Source organism: Streptopelia decaocto (genome assembly GCF_964273445.1).
Source record: "Streptopelia decaocto genome assembly, chromosome: Z".
Taxonomy (NCBI): domain Eukaryota; kingdom Metazoa; phylum Chordata; class Aves; order Columbiformes; family Columbidae; genus Streptopelia; species Streptopelia decaocto.
Window position 1 is genome coordinate 37,092,808 of NC_138657.1, and position 22,238 is coordinate 37,115,045.

The following is a 22,238-nucleotide window of genomic DNA, read 5'->3' on the forward strand; positions in this document are numbered from 1 at the left end:
AAATCCTGTCTTTAATATACTCTTCTGCATTAATGGAGAAACAGGCCCATCAGTGATGGTGGAAACACACTTGATGTACTCCTATTCTGGGACTGGAAGTCTTAAGCATTTAGTAGAGTTGTAGACTCCTAATGCTAACTAGAGGTATTAATATCATCAGGCTAAGTAGCTACATTTAGACTGTGTTAACTCAAGCTGAAGAGTCCTTGTTTTCTAACCTTCTTAAAGACAATAGGATCTATTTTTGAATGGCCCATTACTAACAATTTTTTCTACAGCAATTGAGCTGAAAGTCCTCAATTTATAAATAGATTCTAAACAATGCCGGAAAAATGTTCTACATTCTCCAGCCAAATCGTAGGTGGAGGTGCTGACAGACATAAAATTTCATTAAATATAAACACAAACACTGTCTTGTGTCTTGCAAATAGTCTTAGCAAATGTCTGTATCTCATCAAAAGATCACAGGGTGAAAGAAGAAAGACACCAGTGCTGAGTTATTGAGATAAAGCACTGGAAACTGTGGAAACCTTTTATAAGATTTCCTTAGAAAACAGACTGCTTTCAGTCTAATATTAAAACTGGATGTACTTGTATCTGTTTCACTAAATGACATGCATTACACAGGACAACACTGCGCACACATTTTTCTCCAGAAAATGCTTGCTTAATACACCTTCACAGTATTTCACAGTACTGCAGAATCAGAGTAGTTTTAACTACTGCAGAATAATTTTACTCAGTAGAGCTTCTTTCCTATAAATCATAGAATCATATAAAGGTTTGGGTTGGAAGGGAAATTAGAGATCACGAACTTCTAACCCCACTACCATGGGCAGGGACACCTTCCACTGAAACAGGTTGCTCAAAGCCTCATCCAAACTTTGAATGCCTTCTATTTATTTGCAGTAAGCTTAACAAAGGAAAAAAAAAAAAAAAAACAAACCATACTTCTACAACTACTGAGATATTGTGCAGCTACTAATACTTATTATCTTATCCTATGCGCTAAAGCCAGAGCTCACTGTAACCACTTGTTTCTCATGAATATAACGCAAGACTTTTCTGAATAGTATCATTCACTGAGTAACACAAATATTTGTGACTACTCATGTACCAACAGGTTGCCACCAAGAACAGGGAAGATTATATTCCTGCTTCAGTTCTCTCACAATTTGAAGTTTGTTGGTTTAACAAAAACTGAGTGAATGCTATGAGATCCTCAGAAATACTTTAAGTAGGAATTTTGAGTAATGCAGAACCAAGCAGTACTTCTCCAATCAGCAATCTGGCTGCCTAACTAACATGAAGTCATTGCACATCTGCAAATAATCAGGTTCCCAGGCAGCAAGAAGCTGCTACTTCTACCTGTGGAAGATGCCTTTATGTTCATCAGCCTACCACAAGAAGGAGAAACAACCCAGTTTTATACCAATGCAAAACATGAAATTATCACAACACTGTGAACTGCAACACAGCTAAGTTTGGAATTTCTGCCAAGTCAGATCTAAGTCAACATAAATCCTGTCACAGTTTAACTGCATCTAGCTATTCAAAACCAGGATAGCTGCTCACTCACTCCCCACCCCTCACCCCCAAATAGGGAAGAGAATCAAAAGGGAAGGGACAAACTTGTGGATCGAGATATGAACAGTTTTATAAAACAACAAAATAATACCAACATACTACTACTAACAATAATCATATACAGAAAATGGAAATAAAATATAAAATGATGCTCAAAGTAATTCCTCATCAACTCTGTCCATGCTGAGCAGCCAGTCCTGGGAAGAGGGCACCCTGGTCCCAGACAGCCAATCCGAGAGGAAGAGAGAGAAAAAGCCAAATCGGCAGAAAGTCTCAGAGGCCACTGCAAAACAGCAGAATGGCAAAAGGCCAAACTAAAGGAGCTCCAAAGGGAAGTCTGCTGAAACAGAGCAGAACTGCAATAGGTTTAGAGCTGGGTTTTCCAGCTGGGTCCTTAAACCTGAAGCATGATGCTAATGGTATGGAATATTCTCATCCATCAACCTGGATGTCAGTCAAGTTCTGCCCCATCCATGCCACCCTTCCTTGCTGTCTCACACCTGCAGACAGAGAGCTCAGAAAGACCTTGGGTTCCAGGCAACAACCAAGATAACAGTAAGTTCTTACATTCTCTTTGTTCCAACCCACAGTCACTAGAAAGTTACTTGAAAACATTAATTCTATCCCCAGGTGCTCTCTTATTGTTCTCAAACTGAATTCAAACAATGACCATGTTAGTTGCAAAAAAGAAAAGTTTCTAAACGCATGAAGAAAATTAACTCAATTTCAGTCAAACCAGCACAATACAAATTGCTTAAATGGAGAAACTTCCATGTTGGAAGAGCGCAAACACAATTTTTCTTTTCATTTAGGTCCTGTCTCTCTTCATTGCTCAGTCAAATATTGCCAGGTGCAACAACTGCAATAGTACCAAACTTTGCCTCTGATGTATCACATAGAAACCCATCTTGGAACTGCTATGAGTCTACTCGGCCATCTTTGACAGATCAAAGGAACCGAAACAGACTCATTTGCTTCTGGAACATTAATTTGCCTATGTTAGATTGTCATACTCTTGGGTATTACTTAGCTTGAAGGAAATCTGGAAGAATGGTGTATGATTTATTAGGAACACCAGAGGAAAACAGATAGTTCAAACTACTTCAAGGACAGAAATAAAGATAACTGCTGCAACTACTTTGTAAGCTCTTCAACATGGAATCTAGGATGCACTTCTGTAATTATCACAAGCCAGTCTCTCAGATTCTGGGTGATCTTCAGAAAAAACAGAGCCTGATGTGTGCATACACATACAAAGAACTTGATGGCTTCAGTATAACTAACGATTCCTCATTCGTCCACATAGAAAATTCTCAAAAAGAGGCCACTGAACACACAGAGCACGAAGAATTGTTTAATATTTCAAGCAAAATCTAGATTATTGAAGTAAACAATGCAGACCCTATCCATAAATAGAAACAGGATGCCTTTTGGATCTTCCTGGTATAAAGGCAACAGTCATGTGGATGAGACTGGCTTTTCAACTAATTTGCAATTGTAAGCTCTGGTACCTTCAAAAGAGCTACAGAATCACGTTACAAGAAAATGTTCTCTTCCGGAACATGACCATCTATTGCAAATATTAGTACAAATATGATGACTGAGACCAGGACGTTATTATTTAAAGGAAGAAAGATGTGTTTTTATGATCACCAGGAGACACCTCCCCCTGAAACATGCAGCATGGCAACCCTGCTCTCACCATACTCATGGAGGATTAAACTTGCTCTTTAAGATTGTAAAGATGTGTATTCCTTCAGTAAGGGATAGCTCAATGTGCCATGCCACACACAACTTTTTCTCCCAGCTTTTCACATTAAAAAGGGCTTGAAAGTCCATTGAAAACGCTGCAGTGCCATTGGGACATCAATCTTCTCAATTCTTCTTGCACGTTCAGTACAGTACAGAAAATTGTGTTGCTTTTGAAGATGGTTCAGCATTCACGTACAGTCCTTTAGATGTTTTTGCCACAATCTTCATGATGCTACTTACACGCATCATTTATTACAGCTCCAAAAAGGTTACAAGCTAATTAAATTCTACTAGTTGATGTTGCTACTAATTTCCTCCGTATGATTAGACCACACCACAAAGAGTATCTGTTCTGCACTATATACCACATGCCTTCAGCAGAATAGAAAAATCCTACAAAGTATCTCAGACGCTTCTCAGGTAAACTTTTCTTTGGTGGAAGATGTATTTGTCTCCCCTGGAAGAGACTTGTTTGTTATAGAACAGGCAGGACTTGCATCCCGCAGAAATCAAACTCAGTTCATTAGGAAATGATAAAGAAACAGGATATGCAAAGAATTCTGGTGAGGTAAAACAGTTGCTGGGAAGTAAAAATTAGCTTTCAGATCTTAAAGAGGTTCTAAATTTTCACCTGATTTAAGAACATGTGACAGAACCTGTTAGGTATGCATACTGTCCTGTTGCAAGCACTGAAATTAACCTAGAACACTTGCATTTTTGTAGTCCTGCCTCTTCTATACAAAGAAAGAGCAAAAGCATAGTTTCAGTAACTATCACTATGAAAAAGAGCCACCCTGCACATGAGTTCAGAGAAAAGACAGAATTTATAACAACAAGCATTTAAAAAATATGTCAGTAGAGTTAGTAAAAAATGGTAATTTTTCATGCAGGTAACAGACAAAACCCTATACCTTTATAAACCCCCACAGTCCTCCAGCTGGTACTGCGCCCTGGCCAGTGGACACTCTGGGGTCTTCATGCTCCTCAGGAAAAGTGATTGCAGAACCAGTTCCAGGAGCCAAAGGTGATGAGAGAGTTGCTTGTTGAGTAATAGGATCTGCCAGAACACCTAATATGAGGAGAAAAATAAAACACAAGCATTCATTTAGTTTACTGCATTTCATTTGTTATACTGTAGCAACAGGCAATTGTTTAACAGGAAAATGAGCAGGAAGAATAGAAGAATACTAGGTTGATTCACTTCATTTGTTGAAGGCTCCAGAACAACTCTGCTTGTTAAAGGTTAGCCAACATAATTACTGTAAAAGAATACGACAATATCTGCTAACAGAACCGAGGCTGCCAGTACAACATGTATAAAATCAAATAATATTTTTTTCTTAGCAGGTTAGTTTAAAAGTGGTGCTTTTTATTGTATTTTAATTTTCACAATAAGCCCTCAGTATAGGAAAAAGAGGAATGGGTGTTGCCCAGGAATGTTCTTATACATCATAGAAGTGAGAGAAATAGGACATTTTCTAACCCTGAGTGCTGGAAATTAGTAGCAAAAGAACAAAGACCAAGTAAACTAATAGCTTTACACATTTTAAACTAAACCAAAATGAACTCAAGCAGTAGAAAAATTGGCCATGAGCCTTTGCCCCATTACTCAGGCCTATTTTAACAGACTTTCCAACACTAGCCTTAATCAAGAGTTATTTTTATTTCACACTGCACAATTGATAAGTCTTTTTAGACATTTTCCTAATACAGGCTACTTAAAAGAGGTATCACCAATAATAGTAAAAGCCTGGCCCAGTTGCAGTTAAACAGCCAAGTTTCCATTCCACTAGCAGGAAATGACATCACTTCAGCAACTACAGCAATTGTTTGCATAGAAGGTATTTATTTTTAGCTGTCCTAATGCAATTTAGTACCTGGAAACAAGAAAACAGAATTTGTCATACGACAGACAGATTGTTATAGATAGCTTTTCAGAACAAAACCCTGAAGTGTGAGATTACAGCCTGAGACATATCATTCAGTGGCAACAAAATGGCTGAATTTGACTCTCTGATCTACACAAAAGAGATGTATATACGTTCAGGTGGCTTACCTGTGCAAGTTAACAAAAAACAGAGCTCTTAAAGTTTTTTTTCTGTAAGATTGAATGCTAGCACAACTCTGCTAAAGAGGACTCTCTGTCCTAGACCATGACTGTATATTAAAGGCTACTCTCTCTTCTTCAGAGTGCAACTACATTAATTAAGTGTATCCAGAAAAATAAAGAAGCTGAACTTGCAAGACTCTAGCAGACTGGTAGAAAAAACCACTCAGGACACCCCTCACCCTTTCTCACAAACGCGAAAGCATATAAACAAAAACTTACCTGTGACTGGAGGTGCAGAAAATGATGGCATCAGTGGGCTCTGTGGTGCTCGACCAGCATGACCTCTGGTAATGTCATAGGTTGAAGACATGGAAAATCCTGAAATGGGGGGACCAGTGGGAGGTGCAGGAAGACCAGAGCCAGTAGTAGAGCTTAATGGAGAAGGTACAGAGAACTGGGACATGGAGGTACTAAAAGCTGAAGGAGCAACAGGAGGTGGGGTAGGAGTTATAGGTGGTGCAATAGTAGAAACCGTTGCAGAAGGCACAACTGGAAGAGAAGCTGAAGTCATCACAGGAGAAGGAAGTGGAGACACTCCAGTGGGCAAGGGTGGTGAGTATGCGGGAGAAGATGACATGCTTGGTGTAGTAAGGGGCCTGGACAAAGCTAGGAAAAAAGAGAAAAAATGGAATTTTAGAAACGCTGAGCCTTAATCACAGACATTCAGTCATATAGTTGTTCAGATATTTTACAAATAAGTTTTGACCCAGCCTGCTTTTTTTCTTCAAAGTTAATTTTAGTTCACCTTGAGTCTGCATACTACAGCAATTGAACTCAATTTTTGGTGAAAGTATCTTGTAAGCTGCATTTCTTTTTCTTGTATGACACTATCTGACATAAACTTAAAAAGATTAGTAAGAGTTTGACTACTGAATTTATAGCAGCTGAAGTCTGCCTCAGAAATTTCTAGCTAATACTGTCCTTTCTGACTGACTGCTTAATCAAAACAAATAATGATGACAGAAGAAGTGCCCATCTTTCAAAATAAAATGCACACTCATCACACTCATCTTATCTAGAAGGGTGGGAGTTACTTCAAAGGTATGGTTCTGTGAGATGGGATGAGCACCAGACAGCCCTCTCCTCCCTGGCACCCAGTATCCCTAACCCATCTGCTTTATCTGTTTCAGTCTGGCCCTCAGCTGATGCTTAGATAAGCCCATTTTGCTCTCTCACTTTGAAACTCTCCAAGTTTAGCCAGAAAATCAATTCAGAAAAGCAGAAATGACTATTATTAATAGCAGTTACAATAATGTAGTGGTGTCCAAACTTTATCATGCATGCCTATCAGTAAAAATTTTTGAGTGTGCACCCCAATGTATGTAAATTTACTTATAAACCATTTACGTGTACCACTGTACTAGGATACTGTGTATATCATAAAACATATACAATAGGAACTTTAAAAGGATGCGATAAAGATGAATGAAAAAAAAAAATTTATTAACAGCACAAAAGCTTTTCTGCCTCCACTGAAAATTGTTTTATTAATATACTATTAATAGAATTAAATACTATATAATACAATTATTGAAGTAATGGTTAACATACTATATAATACAACGATTAATAATAAATTTTTAGTGTGAGCAATGTGATTGAAGATGTCACACCTTTAAGAAAAAATTTTGGTTTAATACCTTATGCTACGGCAATTTGAAGGTCCAGTTCTACTCTGTGTCCAGATTATTTCAATATTTGGCTTTAACAGCTGTCGTAGCTGAAAAAGATACCTCACAAAGATACATAGGTCCAAATGGAAGAAGTGCACTGTTGGCTGAACTTACTAAAACGTGCTATGTATTTTCCACTCCTACCCACCAATTATGCAACGGCTTTTCTTGAAATTCAAGTAGTAAATTTCAGCCTTCCCTGATGTCAACCAGCTGTTCTTGCGAACAAATCAGAAGGTGGTGTACTTTGGCATTTTATCAAATGGGTTCAAAACCCACTGAAACTCTTTGTTTGGAAGATTTTTACGCAGGTCACGAAATCCTCTTTGCAAGAGTATGTGTACAGATCTGATAGTTTTTATAAGCTACACTTGCTTTTTTTTTTGGCGACTGGATTGCATAACAATGGAAACATATCAAATATCCATTTTCAAATCCTTCTCTAAAAAGCATGACTTTCTTACAAAAAGCAGTTACTGTATTGCTCCTTGTTAAAATGTCACCTTTACGTTGAAGGGACAAATTAAGAGCACATATTTTTAAAAAACATTTAGTAGTTAGCACATTGCTGACAGTCACTTGTCATCACAGCAAATCTCAGAAAATCTGGGAGACTCATCTTTTTGTAAAAGAACAAAGTTCACGTCATCATTAAGTTCTACAACTCTTTTAAACACCTTGCCACATGACAACCAACAAACCTCTGTGCGATACAAAAAAAAATTCCTGGTCACTCCTTATCTCATTACAAAATATTGTTAAAAAAAAAATCTATTGTTTAAAGATCATTTTCATAAAATTAACCACATCGATGGCATCCTGTAGCACTTCGTGCACTTCTGGCCCCGGTTTCTTTGCTGCAATAGCTTGCCTATGAATGAGGCAATGAATCAATTTTATGTGTGGCAATATCTGTGTAATCTTATTCCAGAATCCATTTTTATCCTAGTCAAAGCAACTGCTCCGCCAGTGGTTATGCTTACACAGTTTTAATAAAAACATTGCTTTCATTAAAGAAGTCGTTTATTGTTGAGGATGTATCTTTTCTGGCACATCTCTCCTGTAGTGTTTGACAATAAAGCAGTTCTTTGTGTATTTTATTATTGAAACAGAATTTAGCAAAAACCTAGGCTGAGACATGCTAGGAACATCTGTACTTTCAGGCAACTGTATAGCAAACTTCCTGTGGTGTGTAATTTGTTCTAATACTTGTTTCTTCAAATCTTCAGGAACGTTATCTATGCATCTTCCAACAGCATTTGCAGATTAATGCATTTTAGTTTGTCACCCTATTGTTTACCAGGTATCATTTCAGGCATTTTTACCATGTCAGGAAGAACAAGTGTTTCCCCAGCATACATAGCTTTTTGTCTTCACTATTAGGTAAGAAATCTCAAAAGAGGTTTCTAAAGATTTATCATTAAGTTTACTGAAATTTGTTAAGTATTGGACTGAGTACTGTATGACTTGAAATATTAACAAAACAAATTGGAGAGATGTGTTTTCATGTTCTGCTTAGTTTTTAGATGTCTTGCTAATCACAGTGGCTTCATACTGTCCTTAGCTAATATCACAAGGCTTGATATACATTTAAGGCAAGGTTCATTGTTAACAATAGGGGACGTAAATTTATATTTCAAATAGTCCTCTTGAAAATTTTGAAAATTTTGTTTTGCAATTTTTTGGTCAGATCTGATTAGATTGTTAGTCATATTATGAAGTAAAGACAGTGGCAAAAGAGCTCGTCCTAGGAGTCGGAGAAGTGTCAGCTCTTCCATTTTCTTGTTTGCTTGTGCTCACATTATTAGCAGTATTTTCAGTCCGTGGTTTTGCAGGAATCTTTTTCAAGTCACTTGCCAGTTTTGTGAGGGTTAGTACAGTTAGAACTAGATAACAATACATAACATCCACTTAAGCAGGCACACAAACTGCAAGGTGTTGCAATATGATGAAAGTGAGCAAACAAGTGAGGGTGCCACCGTCAACCACTTTCCATCATTAAATACCAGCAACTCCCTCAGGACACGTGAAAGTTCAATATATGGACCGAGTGAGGAGAGCAGCATCAAGCAGTGTATTAGATATTAGTGAAGCTTAATTTCTTTCTTATTTTTTAGAGTAAAATAAACACTAATGGAAGTTCTAATATTTTCTTTCCACACCTGAATGGATTGCCTTGCACACTGCCTGGCGTAAAAGCACCCTACTTTGGCATCTATTGCACTACAGTGTCTCAAGATGTGTCAGAAAATTCAATATGTCACATAGTAGTTGTATCAGAAAACTAAATATTTGGTATTCAGAATACAATGTTCCAATTCCTGAAAAAGCAGATTAAGTGCTTTGATTACCACGCCCAATATTAAAATCAAGTGACCACTATCCCCTACAAGACTATATATTCAAGTGGTTTTTAAACTCCATTCTATACCACTCATTTAACTGCACACTGTAGTGGAAGGTATTATATCCCTGGTCCCACACCCTTAAAAACCACAAATTTCAAGAATAGCATTTAAAATATTGTGCATGTTAGACGCACATCAGATAAGAAGCATGCTTCCATGATTAAGCAACAAATCAAATTCTTCAATCAGTCTGGAGAAGAACACTGTAATTATGCTGATTGCAATGTTTTTGGATGAACTGCTGTGCTTCAAAACACAAGAATAAATATGATGAAGTTGCTGAGGAAGTTTCTGTACCTAATGAGATAGGTGTAGCAGTGGCAGCCGCAGCCCCTGTTGTAGTTGGTGGGGGTGTGCCAGGTGGAGTTGTCTCTATTCCACTCTCTTCCATCATTTTCCTTCAGCTACGAAAAGCTGTGTGGAAAAAAAATAAAAGGCATACCTTGATAAACAAGGGAAAATGTTTTAAATTAGAATGTTAAGGTCCCAACACAGTGATTTACGCTTCTGAACAGAGCAGGTAAATCAAATGCTCCTGAAAAAAAAGAAAAAAACTAACTGATCTCAAGTACATAATTATCAAGTATATCTCATTTCTACTGTATGTTCCCTTTATTTTTAGCACTGTCATAATATCTCAAACTCCAAGCCTCTTCCTAAAAACTATAGGGATGCCCAGTTACTGCTTCAAATATACACTGGTGGTACTTAGATGAGTAATAATAGAGAAGTAATTACGTATCGCAAACCCCATATCCTATTGCAAGAAAAACTTCATTGCAAGGTAGTGTTTTGCTGCATTATTGACTGTAAAAGCTCAAACAAGGACCTCTTATTTTCAGAGCTGATGTATGAGGGGATGCAAAATGCGGCCAGAAGTAAGACCAAGGACCAAAGTCTCCCCCTTCTGACAGTGAAAAACCATGACTACCCAGGAAGTTGTAGCCCTTTCGGGCTTAAGCACTTCAGCGGATGCTCCTGAGCACCACAACTGAATACAAGCACCTTGCTGAACAGTGGCATAGGTGGCAATGGCCCAGGAGCCTGGACTCTGTGACCTAAGCTCTAACCAGGACCTTGCAGAAGCATTTCAAGGTCAGCTAAATAATCCTCTAGAAAAGCCAAATGAAAACGGCTGAAATTTACTTACAACGTTAATAAAATTACACTGAAATTCATTTACTCTGAACAAATTTTCCAAAACTGACAGTTGCTGTAAAATCTGAATACCATACTGCTCTGGTGACACTATCAGAAGTGAAAGTAATTGAAAACTTTGGCTTTTATTTTGAAGACCAGATTATGTTGGAAGTATCTTTTAACACCTTTGAGTAAACCTTTAAAATATACTACTACTGAAAAAGTAAAGCTATATGCCTATTTAAAAATCTTAAATTAATATAAAAGGGCTTAGAAGAAGGAAAAATATTGAGACTTTCAGGAACACCTGGAGATTTTTCTTCTTCAGTACACGAACACAAAGCCCTACTTTCTTCTAAGTCTGGTAAACTAGATCACAACGATTTGTACCACTCCCCAAGGTAACTACTCTTAAGGAAATTTTAATGAAATAAAAATCCTACATAAAGTAATTGTATGTATGAAAAATAGACAGACTCAAACATTTTCCACCACTACATCAGTGGCTATTAAAGACTGCCAGCTTATTCCCTTCAACAATTTACAAAGAAAAAGCCTTAGATAATGTGTTGAGTAGAAATACCCATGTGTATATACAAAAACTCCACTTACTAGAATACAGGGGCTTTCCTCTCTTTCATAAAAACAAAACAAAAACTCATTGCCTCATTGTTTTTAATGTATATACAACTCTTTAAATATGGAGGAAAAATTACTGTTATTACCAAATTGAAAAATCCAAGGAGTAGGATGACAATGTTAGTCTTGACAGGCTTACAAAGAGTCCCAGAAACAAATGAAATCATCAAAATCACATAGAAGAAATTAGAGTCCTTCTGACAAACCTGTATCCACTGCATAAGTAATTCAAGACTAAATGTTTGATCCTAGCCTCAGAAAGCAAGTAAATATGGTTTACGTGCAGTACTCTTCATGAAAACTCTTAGGACAGAGGGATTTTACCTTCTGACTACCTCTTCATTTCATTTAAAAGCTTCTCTTCAGGTGGGATGAAAGGGTCAGTAATTGACTGGTGGGGAACAGACTGTCCTTGCAGAATGACTACATCTCATCATCCCTTAGAAAGGAACTGCAGTATCTTCCATTAAACTTCACTAAGTGGAAGAATTTGTAATAATAAGATTTATTTATTATTTTTAATCAACCTACAGGAGTTTACATTTCCCCTCAAAGAAGTATTTCTAAAGTCATTCTTCTTCCAATTATACACTGCAAAGCAAGAAAGAATTTTCCATTGTGCAACTAAAGTCATCACTGATCAGAAACATTTTGTTTTATCAAGGCTCATTTAACCTGCTGCTTGATTTTACCTAATGCATTAATTAAAAACTGCTGAGAGGTGCTTACTACTTAAATTAAATACTATAGCCATGTAGAATGACTGAAAAAGTTCCACAAAAACTCCATACAAGCTCTTTTAAAGCTTCGCAGAGCTATCACAATTTGGGGCGGGGGAGGGCGAGAAGGGGGAACAACCTCACAAAAAGTAATCTGACATCTGGAAACTTAAGAATTAGTAGAAATGTAACTAACTCTATAGTTACTTTTCTCTATTACATTTACAATGCGAAAAGTGAAGCAAGCATAAAGAGAAATAACCATCCCAGATGTGCAAAAATTATGTGTCAATTGCTGAAATATGGAACTGACTTAAAATTTGAACTGACTTAAAATCTGAACTTTAAAAAAAGCAAAAATCAGTACTTTCACATTTTCTCCTAGCACTTGTAAGCCTCCCTGGGAAAGCCAACCATCTGCAAATCCAGCCTGGCCAGGAGATGGAAGCTTGAGAAGGGAATCCTGCCAGTTGTAGAGCTTATTTCCATTCCCTTAGACTTTGCAGGTCCGGGTGTGTACCCCTACATGATACGTGCCAGTAAGCTGGATACCCTCTGAGTGATGCTCAGTCAGAAACACAGTGCTATTTTCATTCTGTTTTGGCTGAAATTTTATCCTTTGAACCTCTTGCATACATTGTCCACTATAATCAATTGGGGATTTGCCACTAGCTAGCCATAAGACCTCTCCCAACCTTTTGCTGGAAGAAAAGACAAATTCCTATATTCTCACATAACCACAATATCCTGAAGCGTTCTTCTCCCACTCTCAACTTTTTCCTTCACCATTTCCTCTTTCCATCTACCCACATCCATGCCAATTAGAGAATCCTGAAGCCTAACTGCTCCTATATTATTTTCCTTTCAGCTTACCCATCCCCTCACACAACTATCAATCTTACTGAGAAGTCCTGACCTGGCAGAGACTAACATGAAGCTTGCACAAGTAACAGCCTTCTATACACCAGCTTCTCAACCTAAGCCAGTTGTAGTTTGCACATGCTGCACAAAAAACAAAAATAATACAAAAAATAATAATAAGGTTAAGGAGAAAGATAAGATGTGGGAAGAGGGACACACAAAAGAAAAACAAAAAGTACGATAGGTGTAATTGGAAGCTAATTGTAATTGGAAGCTCATTGTGTTGAAAGAATCCAGCACTATATAGAATTAAAATTGATCCTACAGGATATATGGTTTAACACTTGAGTCTAACTGACCTACCTGAAACCAGTTATATGTGAGAAATTGAGAAGCACTGGAGTGGAACAAGAACGTAAGGGGGAAAAAAAACCAAGAAATTCACAGACTTTAATGGTATTCAGTCTTCAGCAAAGTTTCCGAGGAGGGTTTCCAGCTTCCCATAGGGGAGTTGCAGGGAAAAAGTTCCCCAATAAGATCAGATCAGCCTACAAATACTTACTGACAGCTGGGTGTGGAACCGTACTGTCTTTTCAGGGATTTAAAAAAAAATAGTAATAATTCTTCATAGATCAAGCCACAAACACATAATTTACAGCAAGGACCAACCAAAAATTCAGCATAACTTTTTAAGGAAGTTACTTCTGTGCCTTCTTGCAAACTAAACCACTTTGTATTACTAAACTGAAGCCACGAAGGAGAAACTCTGAGACAGACACATTTTAGTGTGTGCAATTAGGTGAAAATAACAGCAGTACTGCCATCTAGTGATTTGTGATCATAAATTGGTTTCACAAATTTGATAATATTGCCACATTTAGCTAGAAGAAAATCTTGATTTATGCTTATATGAAAGTAAAAAATAAGGTATATGAAAAAGAGAAAAAACACACTCCAAATGATCAGTCATGCTTACAATAACCTATTTAAGAAGTAGAAGCATGAATTTTGTTAGGTTGCCAAAGATTATTTGTTTAAAAAAATAACCCTTGCCAGTAATAAAGAAGACAGTATAGCGATGCTGTCAAACCCCCACATTACACAAAGAAAATATACTATACCCTGTCCATCCCTATGACTGGTAACTACATTTTACTGATTCTCACCAGCTGAATCTCACCCATTAACCTGAAGCTGAACCTCATTCTCCTAATTCTCAAAAGCAAGGCCTGTATATATTGCAATAAAAACTAGGCTAAAGTTCTAATTAAAATTTTTAGCAGGGCTTGTGTTAAAAGCAGGTATGAAATAATTTGAATTAGAGACTAAAAGGCTGAACTGGCAAATTATTCATCTTTTGACTGAAGTTTAACAGGAAGTAATTAAATTTCCACTACTATTTTGCAATAATCTTAAGGATATAACAATACTTCAAAAGCATTCTTCAAGTTGTTACTCTAAAATGTAGATTTCACAGTTAATTATAAGATTACCTACAAATGGAGACTGGCAAATTTCACATGGATAAAAACACATTATGTAGAAATCAGTAAGTAATACTTCAGAGTTTATAATAAGGGCATACTTTCAGTCATCCTTAACTAACCACTTCTTGTATTTCAGTAGATGTTCCTGCTAATAAATGAAAAACCACAGTATACTTAAGAATCCTAAGAGGCAACACTGTTCTCTAAGCAGAGCCTAAAATGAAACAAAACCACAGCTGGAATACTAAATTTAAATGCTATTAAACTTCTCATCTTTAATCACAATATGCATAACGACAAGGTGTTTCAAAAAGATGGACACAGTTTGAAATATCTGTATCTCTGCAAACACAAACTGCCCATAAATGAAACTCTTACACAGAGCACTTATTAGAAGTTTACTAAAACTTGATAGCTTATTAAACTGTTTGTAATTTTTTGTGTAACTGTAATACGTTGGGTCCATCTTTCTGAAACACCCTGTATTTTAATTGTGTGTAACAGTACTGATTACACGCATTGTTAATGGCTACGCACAAGCTGACAACTGTCCAGAATAAGGATCAGTAATTCATTTATTTATTTGAACAAACAAATTCTTTGGAGCCATTCCTTGTGCAACAACATCTACAAATAAAATATTATGCTCTAGGTTGCATTAACTGATAGAGAGATTCACAGGCTCATAGTTCTAGTCCAGAGGAGAGATGTCAAAGGGAAAAAAAAGCCCAAGAACTCAAAGATGCAAACAAGGGAGATTAAAAAGAGAATTACCAGTAAGAAAGTGAGAAAGAAAATGGCAAAAAAAAACCTTCAGCTATTAAAGATGGCATGCAGCTGACCTCAATCAAAAAGACAACACTTCCAAAAAAAAAAAAAAAAAAAAAAACAAACAAATCCAGAGTTGAACGTTTAGTACATTAAAGTCTTATTTGAAAAATCCCTCACATTGTTTTTTCCATTTTAGAAAGGAAGAGCACAAAGTCAGCAACAGAACTTCCTTCAGACCCTGTTCTGTTAAATGCAGGCAGTTCCCAGAGGACATACAAAGCCTCACTGAAGCCAAAGGAAGGGCATAGAGAGATGCTAAGTTTAATCACCTGGTGTTAAATGACTGGTTCTATAGTCTAGAGATCTAAACGGAGGTTATCGTGGAAGAAAACGCAAGAGAGAACAAAACTCTCCTATACCTGTTTTATATTTATAGTATAAATAACATTAATCATTACACCAGCATCACTTTTTCACTTTTTTTCTTAAACAAGAAAAAAAAAAAAAGCTCACTAACTAGAATCCAGTACACCTCAGACCTAATGCAGTACCAAGATAGCCTGAAACATCAGGTATGCCAGAAGAATCACAGAATGTTAGGGATTGGAAGGGACCTCAACAGATCATCTAGTCCAAGGGGTTGGATTCATCTTGACACTACTGCAGACAGTTATCTTAGTCCACAGACATCATAAAAACCAGAAAGTTCCACTTTTCTAAAACTTTCCTAATCTCTGAGCATTATTTTGTTTCCCACATTCTTAGTGCCATTGCCAACTCTCTGGATTTGTTCCAGACTACATGCACACTTACTATCAAATGTTTATTTTTAAACATCACAAAGTTCAAAGGCAACCCTCATCTTTGGTATTGCCAGCTCTTGTGATTTATAATAATTTCAAAGCAATCCTCAAGACATTGATGTTCAAATGTGTGAGATTACAAGATTTGATGAACTAAAAAATTGAACCATAAAATAGTTTGGGTCGGAATGGACCTTCAAAGGTCATCTAGTCCAACCCCCTGCAATGAGCAGGGACATCTTGAACCAGATCACATTGCTCAGAGCCCTGTCCAGCCTGGCCTTGAATGTCTCCAGGGATGGGACATCCATCACCACCTGGTCCAGTGTTTCACCACCCTCATTGTAAAAAACGTCTTCCTCATGGCCAGCCTGAATCTCCCCTCTTCTAGTTTAAAACCATTACCATGGACCACTCAGCTCCAGAACACTGATGATCACAAAGAACTTCTAACCTAGTATACAATGTTACACATGACTACATAAAACCATCCAAGAAACAGCTTAACAAAATCACGTGTATTTTATCAATTTGCACCAACAACTACATCATATGATGTGATGGAACACCTCCAGCATTTTCAGAGAAAGAAATTATGTTTTTTTCATGTGACAATAAAAATAAATAAATCATATAAATCAAGGGCAAATCACTTCAACAATGCCTCCAGAGACATTATAATAAGTAATAAACCTCCTGAAGCATCAGTCGATAGAACTCAGGTACTAACAGATCTGCAAGGGTGAGCATTTCCACTGTCAATCACACTAGATTCAAGCTGAAATCACACAGGTTTAGCAAGACCAGCATTTCAATCTCTAGCTGCAAGGCTAGAAGACAAAATCCCGAGGTCAGCCATCCAATCTCCCTACACAGAGCCTGGAGAAACTCTGTTAGCCAACAAGAGTGACTCACAACAGCTGAACAATATATGTGACCTAACAAGGTGCTGGAAACAGCCAACTAAAAACTCTACGGTAGAGTGCTGGTCCATGTGTGCATTTGCAATGACACCAGTCGCTGAGGCGGCAAGGAGTCCTGCTATAAGGACTCTGATCTCCATTCATAGCGCATGACGCTCACCCTTACAGCGAGCTTCAAAGCGTGTTCTCGTCAGGAGGGAGGACAGGAGCCGCTGCTGCCCTTAAGGACGAGATGGTTGAGAACAACAGGAAGAAGCTAAAGTGTCCGTAGCGGCGTCAGGTCCCTGGCCGCTCTGCAGGATCGAGCCCGGTGGGCGGCTAACACCATGAGGCCCCAGGTGTGCCGTCCAAAGGGGAAGAGCGCCCTGGGCGGAGGTCTCGGGAGGAATCCCGGAGCTCGCCCCGGGGCCTCCACACGCGCAAACACACGCGGTGGGGCCTACAGCCCCTGCAACCCCTGATGCTGACGGGCCGGCAGGCCGGGCGGACCCTACGGGCACCTTCCCCCGCGCGGGAAGCCCTCCAGCGGGCTCCCCGCCGCGCCCCATCCCGCACGCCACGCCGCCCCTCGCCCCGTCGCCCTGACCTCCGGACCTGTCCCAGCTGCTTCGGGCCCCAACGGAACCCAACCGCCGCAGCCGGCACCCTGGATCCCGGGGAGGCCACCGCTCAGGGCCGCAACCCAGCCCAGCCCTCCAGCCACTCCCCCCCCGCCGCCGGGGACGACGGGTGCCACGGCGTCCCCTCTGCCCGCCACAATAGGCAACCTCACCGAGCCCCAGCACCAGAGCTCACCGCCTCGCCACGACGCGGCCTGCCCGGCCGCGCTCGCCTAACGGGGAAGCTGCGCCCCAAGCCTCGCCGGCGGGAAAAGGAGGCGCCCACCGGCCGCGCCGCTGACTACAGCTCCCAGCGGCCGTAGCGGCGACGCGCACGCGCTCTGCGCCACGCTGGCTGCGCCACGCTGGCTGCGCCTCGCGCTCGCTCCGCCTCGCGCCGCCACGTCTCCGGCAGCGGTGCCTCGCGGGACGGCGCGCCCGGTTGTGTGCTTCTCGTTCTCTTGCGCTGCCGCCGCGCGCCTGTTCGCCCCCCCTCCCGGGGCGGTGCGTCCTGCGGCCCCAGGCGGCAGAACCGTGCCCCGCACGGCTCGCGCCCTGCCCCCAAAATGGCGGCAGCGCACGGCAGGACGCCGCTGTGCCACGCTGTGCCACGCTGTGCCACGCTGTGCCACGCTGTGCCACGCTGTGCCACGCTGTGCCACGCTGTGCCACGCTGTGCCACGCTGTGCCACGCTGTGCCACGCTGTGCCACGCTGTGCCACGCTGTGCCACGCTGTGCCACGCTGTGCCACGTTGGCGGGCGGCCGCGAGGACACGCGGTGGAGGGTAGGGCGGGATAGCGGACTCTGCCCGGCGCGGGGGAGCAACTCCCTTCCGCCATACTCGGTGCTGGTGGGACTGCCCTTCCAATCGTGTTCAGTTTTGGGCTCCCCACTACAGGAAGGACATTGGAGTGCCGGATTAAGTTGAAAGGACGGCAGTGAGGCTAGTGAGGGGCCTGGAGCCAAAGTCTTTATGAGGAGCGGCTGAGGCAACTGGGGTTGTTTAGTCTGGAGAAAAGGAGGCTGAGGAGAGACCTAATCACTTTCTGCAACTACCTGAAAGGAGGTTGTAGCATGGAGGGTGTTGGTCTCTCAAGTAGCAAGTGATAGGACAAGGGGAAATGGCCTCAGGTTGCACCAGGGAAGGTTTAGATTGGATATTAGGAAAAAAATTGATCATGGGAAGGGTTGTTAAGCAGTGGAACAGGCTGCCCAGGGAAATGGTGGAGCCACCATCACTGTAGGTATTTAAAAGATGTATAGATAAGGCTCCCAGGAACATGGTTTAGTGCCCAAGTTAGGTTATTGTTGTACTCGATCTTGCAGGTCTCTTCCAACCAAAATGATGCCATGATTCTTTAGCTGACTTCTGTCACATTACACCTGCGCAACCAATCATTTTCAGGGATGTCAACAGCCCCTCTGCCTATCAGGGAGAAAAAGAGAGGAGGCGCTCTCGGAGAGCACAGGTCCAGCCCCATGATGGCCCAAGCAGGGCAAGGAGGCTGTGCAAGAGCAGAGGGAGAAGCCCCGTGGCCTCTGCTGAGGGTAGCGAGAGGAAATGGTGGGCGCAGCCCAGGCAAAGGGGAGGAAGCAGTATGAGTGGGGTCAGCAACGCCACCTGAACTGTTAGTAACACCCAGACATCCTCTGCAGTTTTTAGGCCCTTTTTGTCTTTTACTGCCTGACAATCAAGCCTAGAGGGCTGGGAGCCCTTGCTGGCTGGCACAAGCCCCAGCTGCTGGCCCAGCCCTGGTTTTGGCAGAGCCTGGGCCGTTCTAGTGCTGCTGGTGGGGTGGCCTCTTGGCGGCTGGAGAAGACTCCTCGGGGCTGCCGGCCCTTCTCTTCGGGGCTCGCCGTGGCTCCCCCCGGGGAGCGTTCCCTGCCCTGGCTGGCAGAAGATGGACCTGGTGCAGCCTCCTCCTGGGGCTCTTGCTGCTCCCCAGGGATGGGAAGCAGGGCAGAGGGAGGGCTGCCAGGACCCCCAAGCAGGACAGCTGCTGAGGTGCTGGCCCAGTTGCCCACATTGTCTCCTTCAGGGCTGCTAGAGAGGGCTGGGGCAGGCACGGGAGACTGTTCTTGGGAGGCAGAGGGGCCAGGGACAGTCCCAGGGCTGCTCTCCCGCTCCCAGGCAGCACAGCCGTCCTCCAGGCTCAGCAGACGGTGGGGCTCCCTGCTGCAGTGTTGCATGGCCACGTTAATAAGCTGGTGCACAAATGTCGCCGGGTGGTTTTGGAGGGTGGACCCCAGCAGCTGGACCACGATATCTTCATCCAGCCCAAAGAAGCCCAGGAGGGGCCTGATGAGGTCCTTCACTGTAGCTGCCTGTGAAGACCGGGTCCCAAATAGCTGTCCGAGCTCCTGATGCACCCAGTCAGCAGGGGCTGGAGGAGAGTTGGGTGGTCCCAGAAAAGGGATGCCCAGGTGATGGGCCGGAGGCCACCCAGAGGGGCCCTGGGCACCATCCCCACAGGCTGTGGTTGTGCTGCTGCCAAGGTTTAAGGCAAGGTAGCAATAAACCATGGCAGACGCTCCCTGTTATCCGCTCACTTCCCGCCACCCCTTTCCTTTAGATCGGAAAGATGATAAGAAAGAGAAGGGGAAAGAAAGAGAGACTTAAAGTTGGAGAGTTTTAAAGGGTTTTACTGATGCTACTAATAAATAGAGAATATATATACAAAATATACAAAACACCAATCTTGAGTGCTCGATGTGGAGCTGGCGTCACTCCAGCAGCAGGAGCTGGGTGTGTGGAGCTGGCAGCTCCAGCAGCTGCAGCTCAGGGTCCTGGAAGTCATGGGCGGGACTTCACAGCAAACCAGAAACTGGTTGCAGGGCTGCAGGGCCTGAGGGCTGTAGATCGCAGGCAGACAGACAGGGTCCTCTCTAGATGCCGGTCATGGTTGAAGAGAGCGTGACCCTTGTGATCACCCTCTTATATAGGGGGTATGACGGTTAGGGGTTGGAATACCTAACTGACCCTCAGTTGGTCAGTTCTAGTCACCTGTTCCATCCACCCCTCCTCAAACATGCCCCCCTCACAAAGGAACGTGGGCAAACTTACCGGTCTTTCTTGGCTACCATAGTAATAAATCTAAACATGAGCTTCTTCAGCATTCCGTTATTCTTATCAGCACCGAGTACAGCATCCTAGGAAAAAAATATGCAGGCTAAAACTCAGGAAAGTACAGCCACCTAGAAGAACTTAGCTAAAAGAAAAATCACTAAAAGAGAACTGGTCTTGTTTTTAACAAAACCAGGACAGCTGTTGCTGGGCTGTGCGCAGCTGGATGGCCGGGAGCTCCTTCTGCCTGGTGGCCAATGACGGTGCTGCAGGTGGAGGGATGACACGGTCCTCAAAGTTGCTGTCTACTTGCACTGAGTGCCAAGACGGAAAGGATCCTCCTCTTGCAGAAGGGGCACTCAGGCTTGCTCTGTGCCCACTGCAGGATGCATATGTAGCAGAATTGGTGGAGGCATGGCATCACACTCAGGAGGCTGGCATGGCTGCAGGACAGTCATCCACACTTCTGCTCCTGGGGAAAGTATGGACCAAGTCCTCTTGGTGGCCATTTCTGGCCACATGAGAAACCAATATGAGTGGTGACAGCAACACCAACCTCATTGTTAGAAACACCAAGCCTGTTTCTGTAGTTTTCATACATTTATTGTATTATTTGATCATTAGTCTCTCAGTCCCCTTGGGGGCCGGCACAAGCCCCAGCTGCTGGCCCAGCCCTGGTTTTGGCAGAGCCTGGGCCATACTAGTGCTCCTGGTGGCGTGGCCTCTGGGTGGCTGGAGAAGACTCCTCGGGGCTGCTGGCCTTCCTCTTCGGGGCTCGCTGGGCCCTCCCAGGGGAGCACTGGCTGCCCCGGATGGGAGTGCAGGCTGTGGGCCCAGCCTCCTCTGCGTCCTCCTGCGGCTCCTCTGGGTGCTCCCGTGGCTCCTCTGGGTCCCCGTGGGTGGGGACGGGGACAGAGCGGGTGCTGCTGGGACCCCCACGAAGGGCAGCCGAGGAGGTGCTGGGGAGCTCTTCTGCCTCAGATCTGTCAGGGCTGCTGGAGGAGGCTGGACTGGGGGCAGAAGAGCCCCTTGGGGAGGCAGCAGGGCCGGGAGCAGCTTCGGGGCTGCCCTCCCGCTCCTCGGCAGCCCAGTTGTCCCTCAGGCGCATGCAGCATTGGGCCTCATTGCTGCACCGCGCCACCACGGTGTCAATCAGCCGGTGCACAAAGCTGACCGTGTGCAGGCCCAGGGCAGCCTGCAGCAGCTGGCACAGGGCTTCCTCGTCCGGGCCAAAGAGGCTCAGGCTGGACATGACCAGCCTCTGCACTGATGCTGCTTCCCGGCGGGCACCCTCGAAGATCAGCCGCAGCTGGTGTCGCAGCCAGAGCACCAGGTGCCGCAACAGAACCGGGTGCTGTCGAAAGAGCGACGCCGAGACGTGGGGGTGGAGGCCGCCTACAGGTACCGGCCTCGCAGCTGATGGCTGGGATGCTGCAGGGCCATGGAGATTGTGGGCATCTCGGTGTCCAGGAGCTCCTGTCAAGTGCATGACAACGGATGGTGCTGCAGGTGGAGAGATGACGTGCTCCTGAAAGTCGTCGTCCCCTTGCACCAAGTGTATGATGGAGTGGATCCTCCTCTTGCAGAGGGGGCACTCAGGCTTGCTCTGTGCCCACCGCAGGATGCACGTGTAACAGAATTGGTGGAGGCATGGCATCACGTAGCTGGCCTCCTCCCAGCTGTCCAGGCAGATGGGACAC

The 22,238-nt window shown here is 42.9% G+C and overlaps 1 protein-coding gene across 5 annotated transcripts in view; it reads right to left on the minus strand.

The window, feature by feature from the left end:
- The window catches only part of PRRC1 (proline rich coiled-coil 1), a 32,131-nt gene extending 14,323 nt beyond the window's left edge, over nucleotides 1-17,808 (minus strand). For 2 of the 5 annotated variants that reach the window (XM_082074954.1, XM_082074958.1), the window contains exons 1-4: nucleotides 17,468-17,584; nucleotides 9,828-9,944; nucleotides 5,669-6,055; nucleotides 4,251-4,408 (exon numbers count right to left, since the gene is read on the minus strand). In XM_082074954.1, coding sequence (XP_081931080.1) covers nucleotides 4,251-4,408; nucleotides 5,669-6,055; nucleotides 9,828-9,924 — 642 coding nt within the window. In that variant the 5' untranslated portion in view covers nucleotides 9,925-9,944; nucleotides 17,468-17,584. Of the gene's footprint in view, nucleotides 1-4,250; nucleotides 4,409-5,668; nucleotides 6,056-9,827; nucleotides 9,945-17,459; nucleotides 17,585-17,645 lie in introns of those variants that run through there. The other 3 variants (XM_082074955.1, XM_082074957.1, XM_082074956.1) reach the window with 3 other exon arrangements.
- Nucleotides 17,809-22,238: the final 4,430 nt, after the last annotated feature.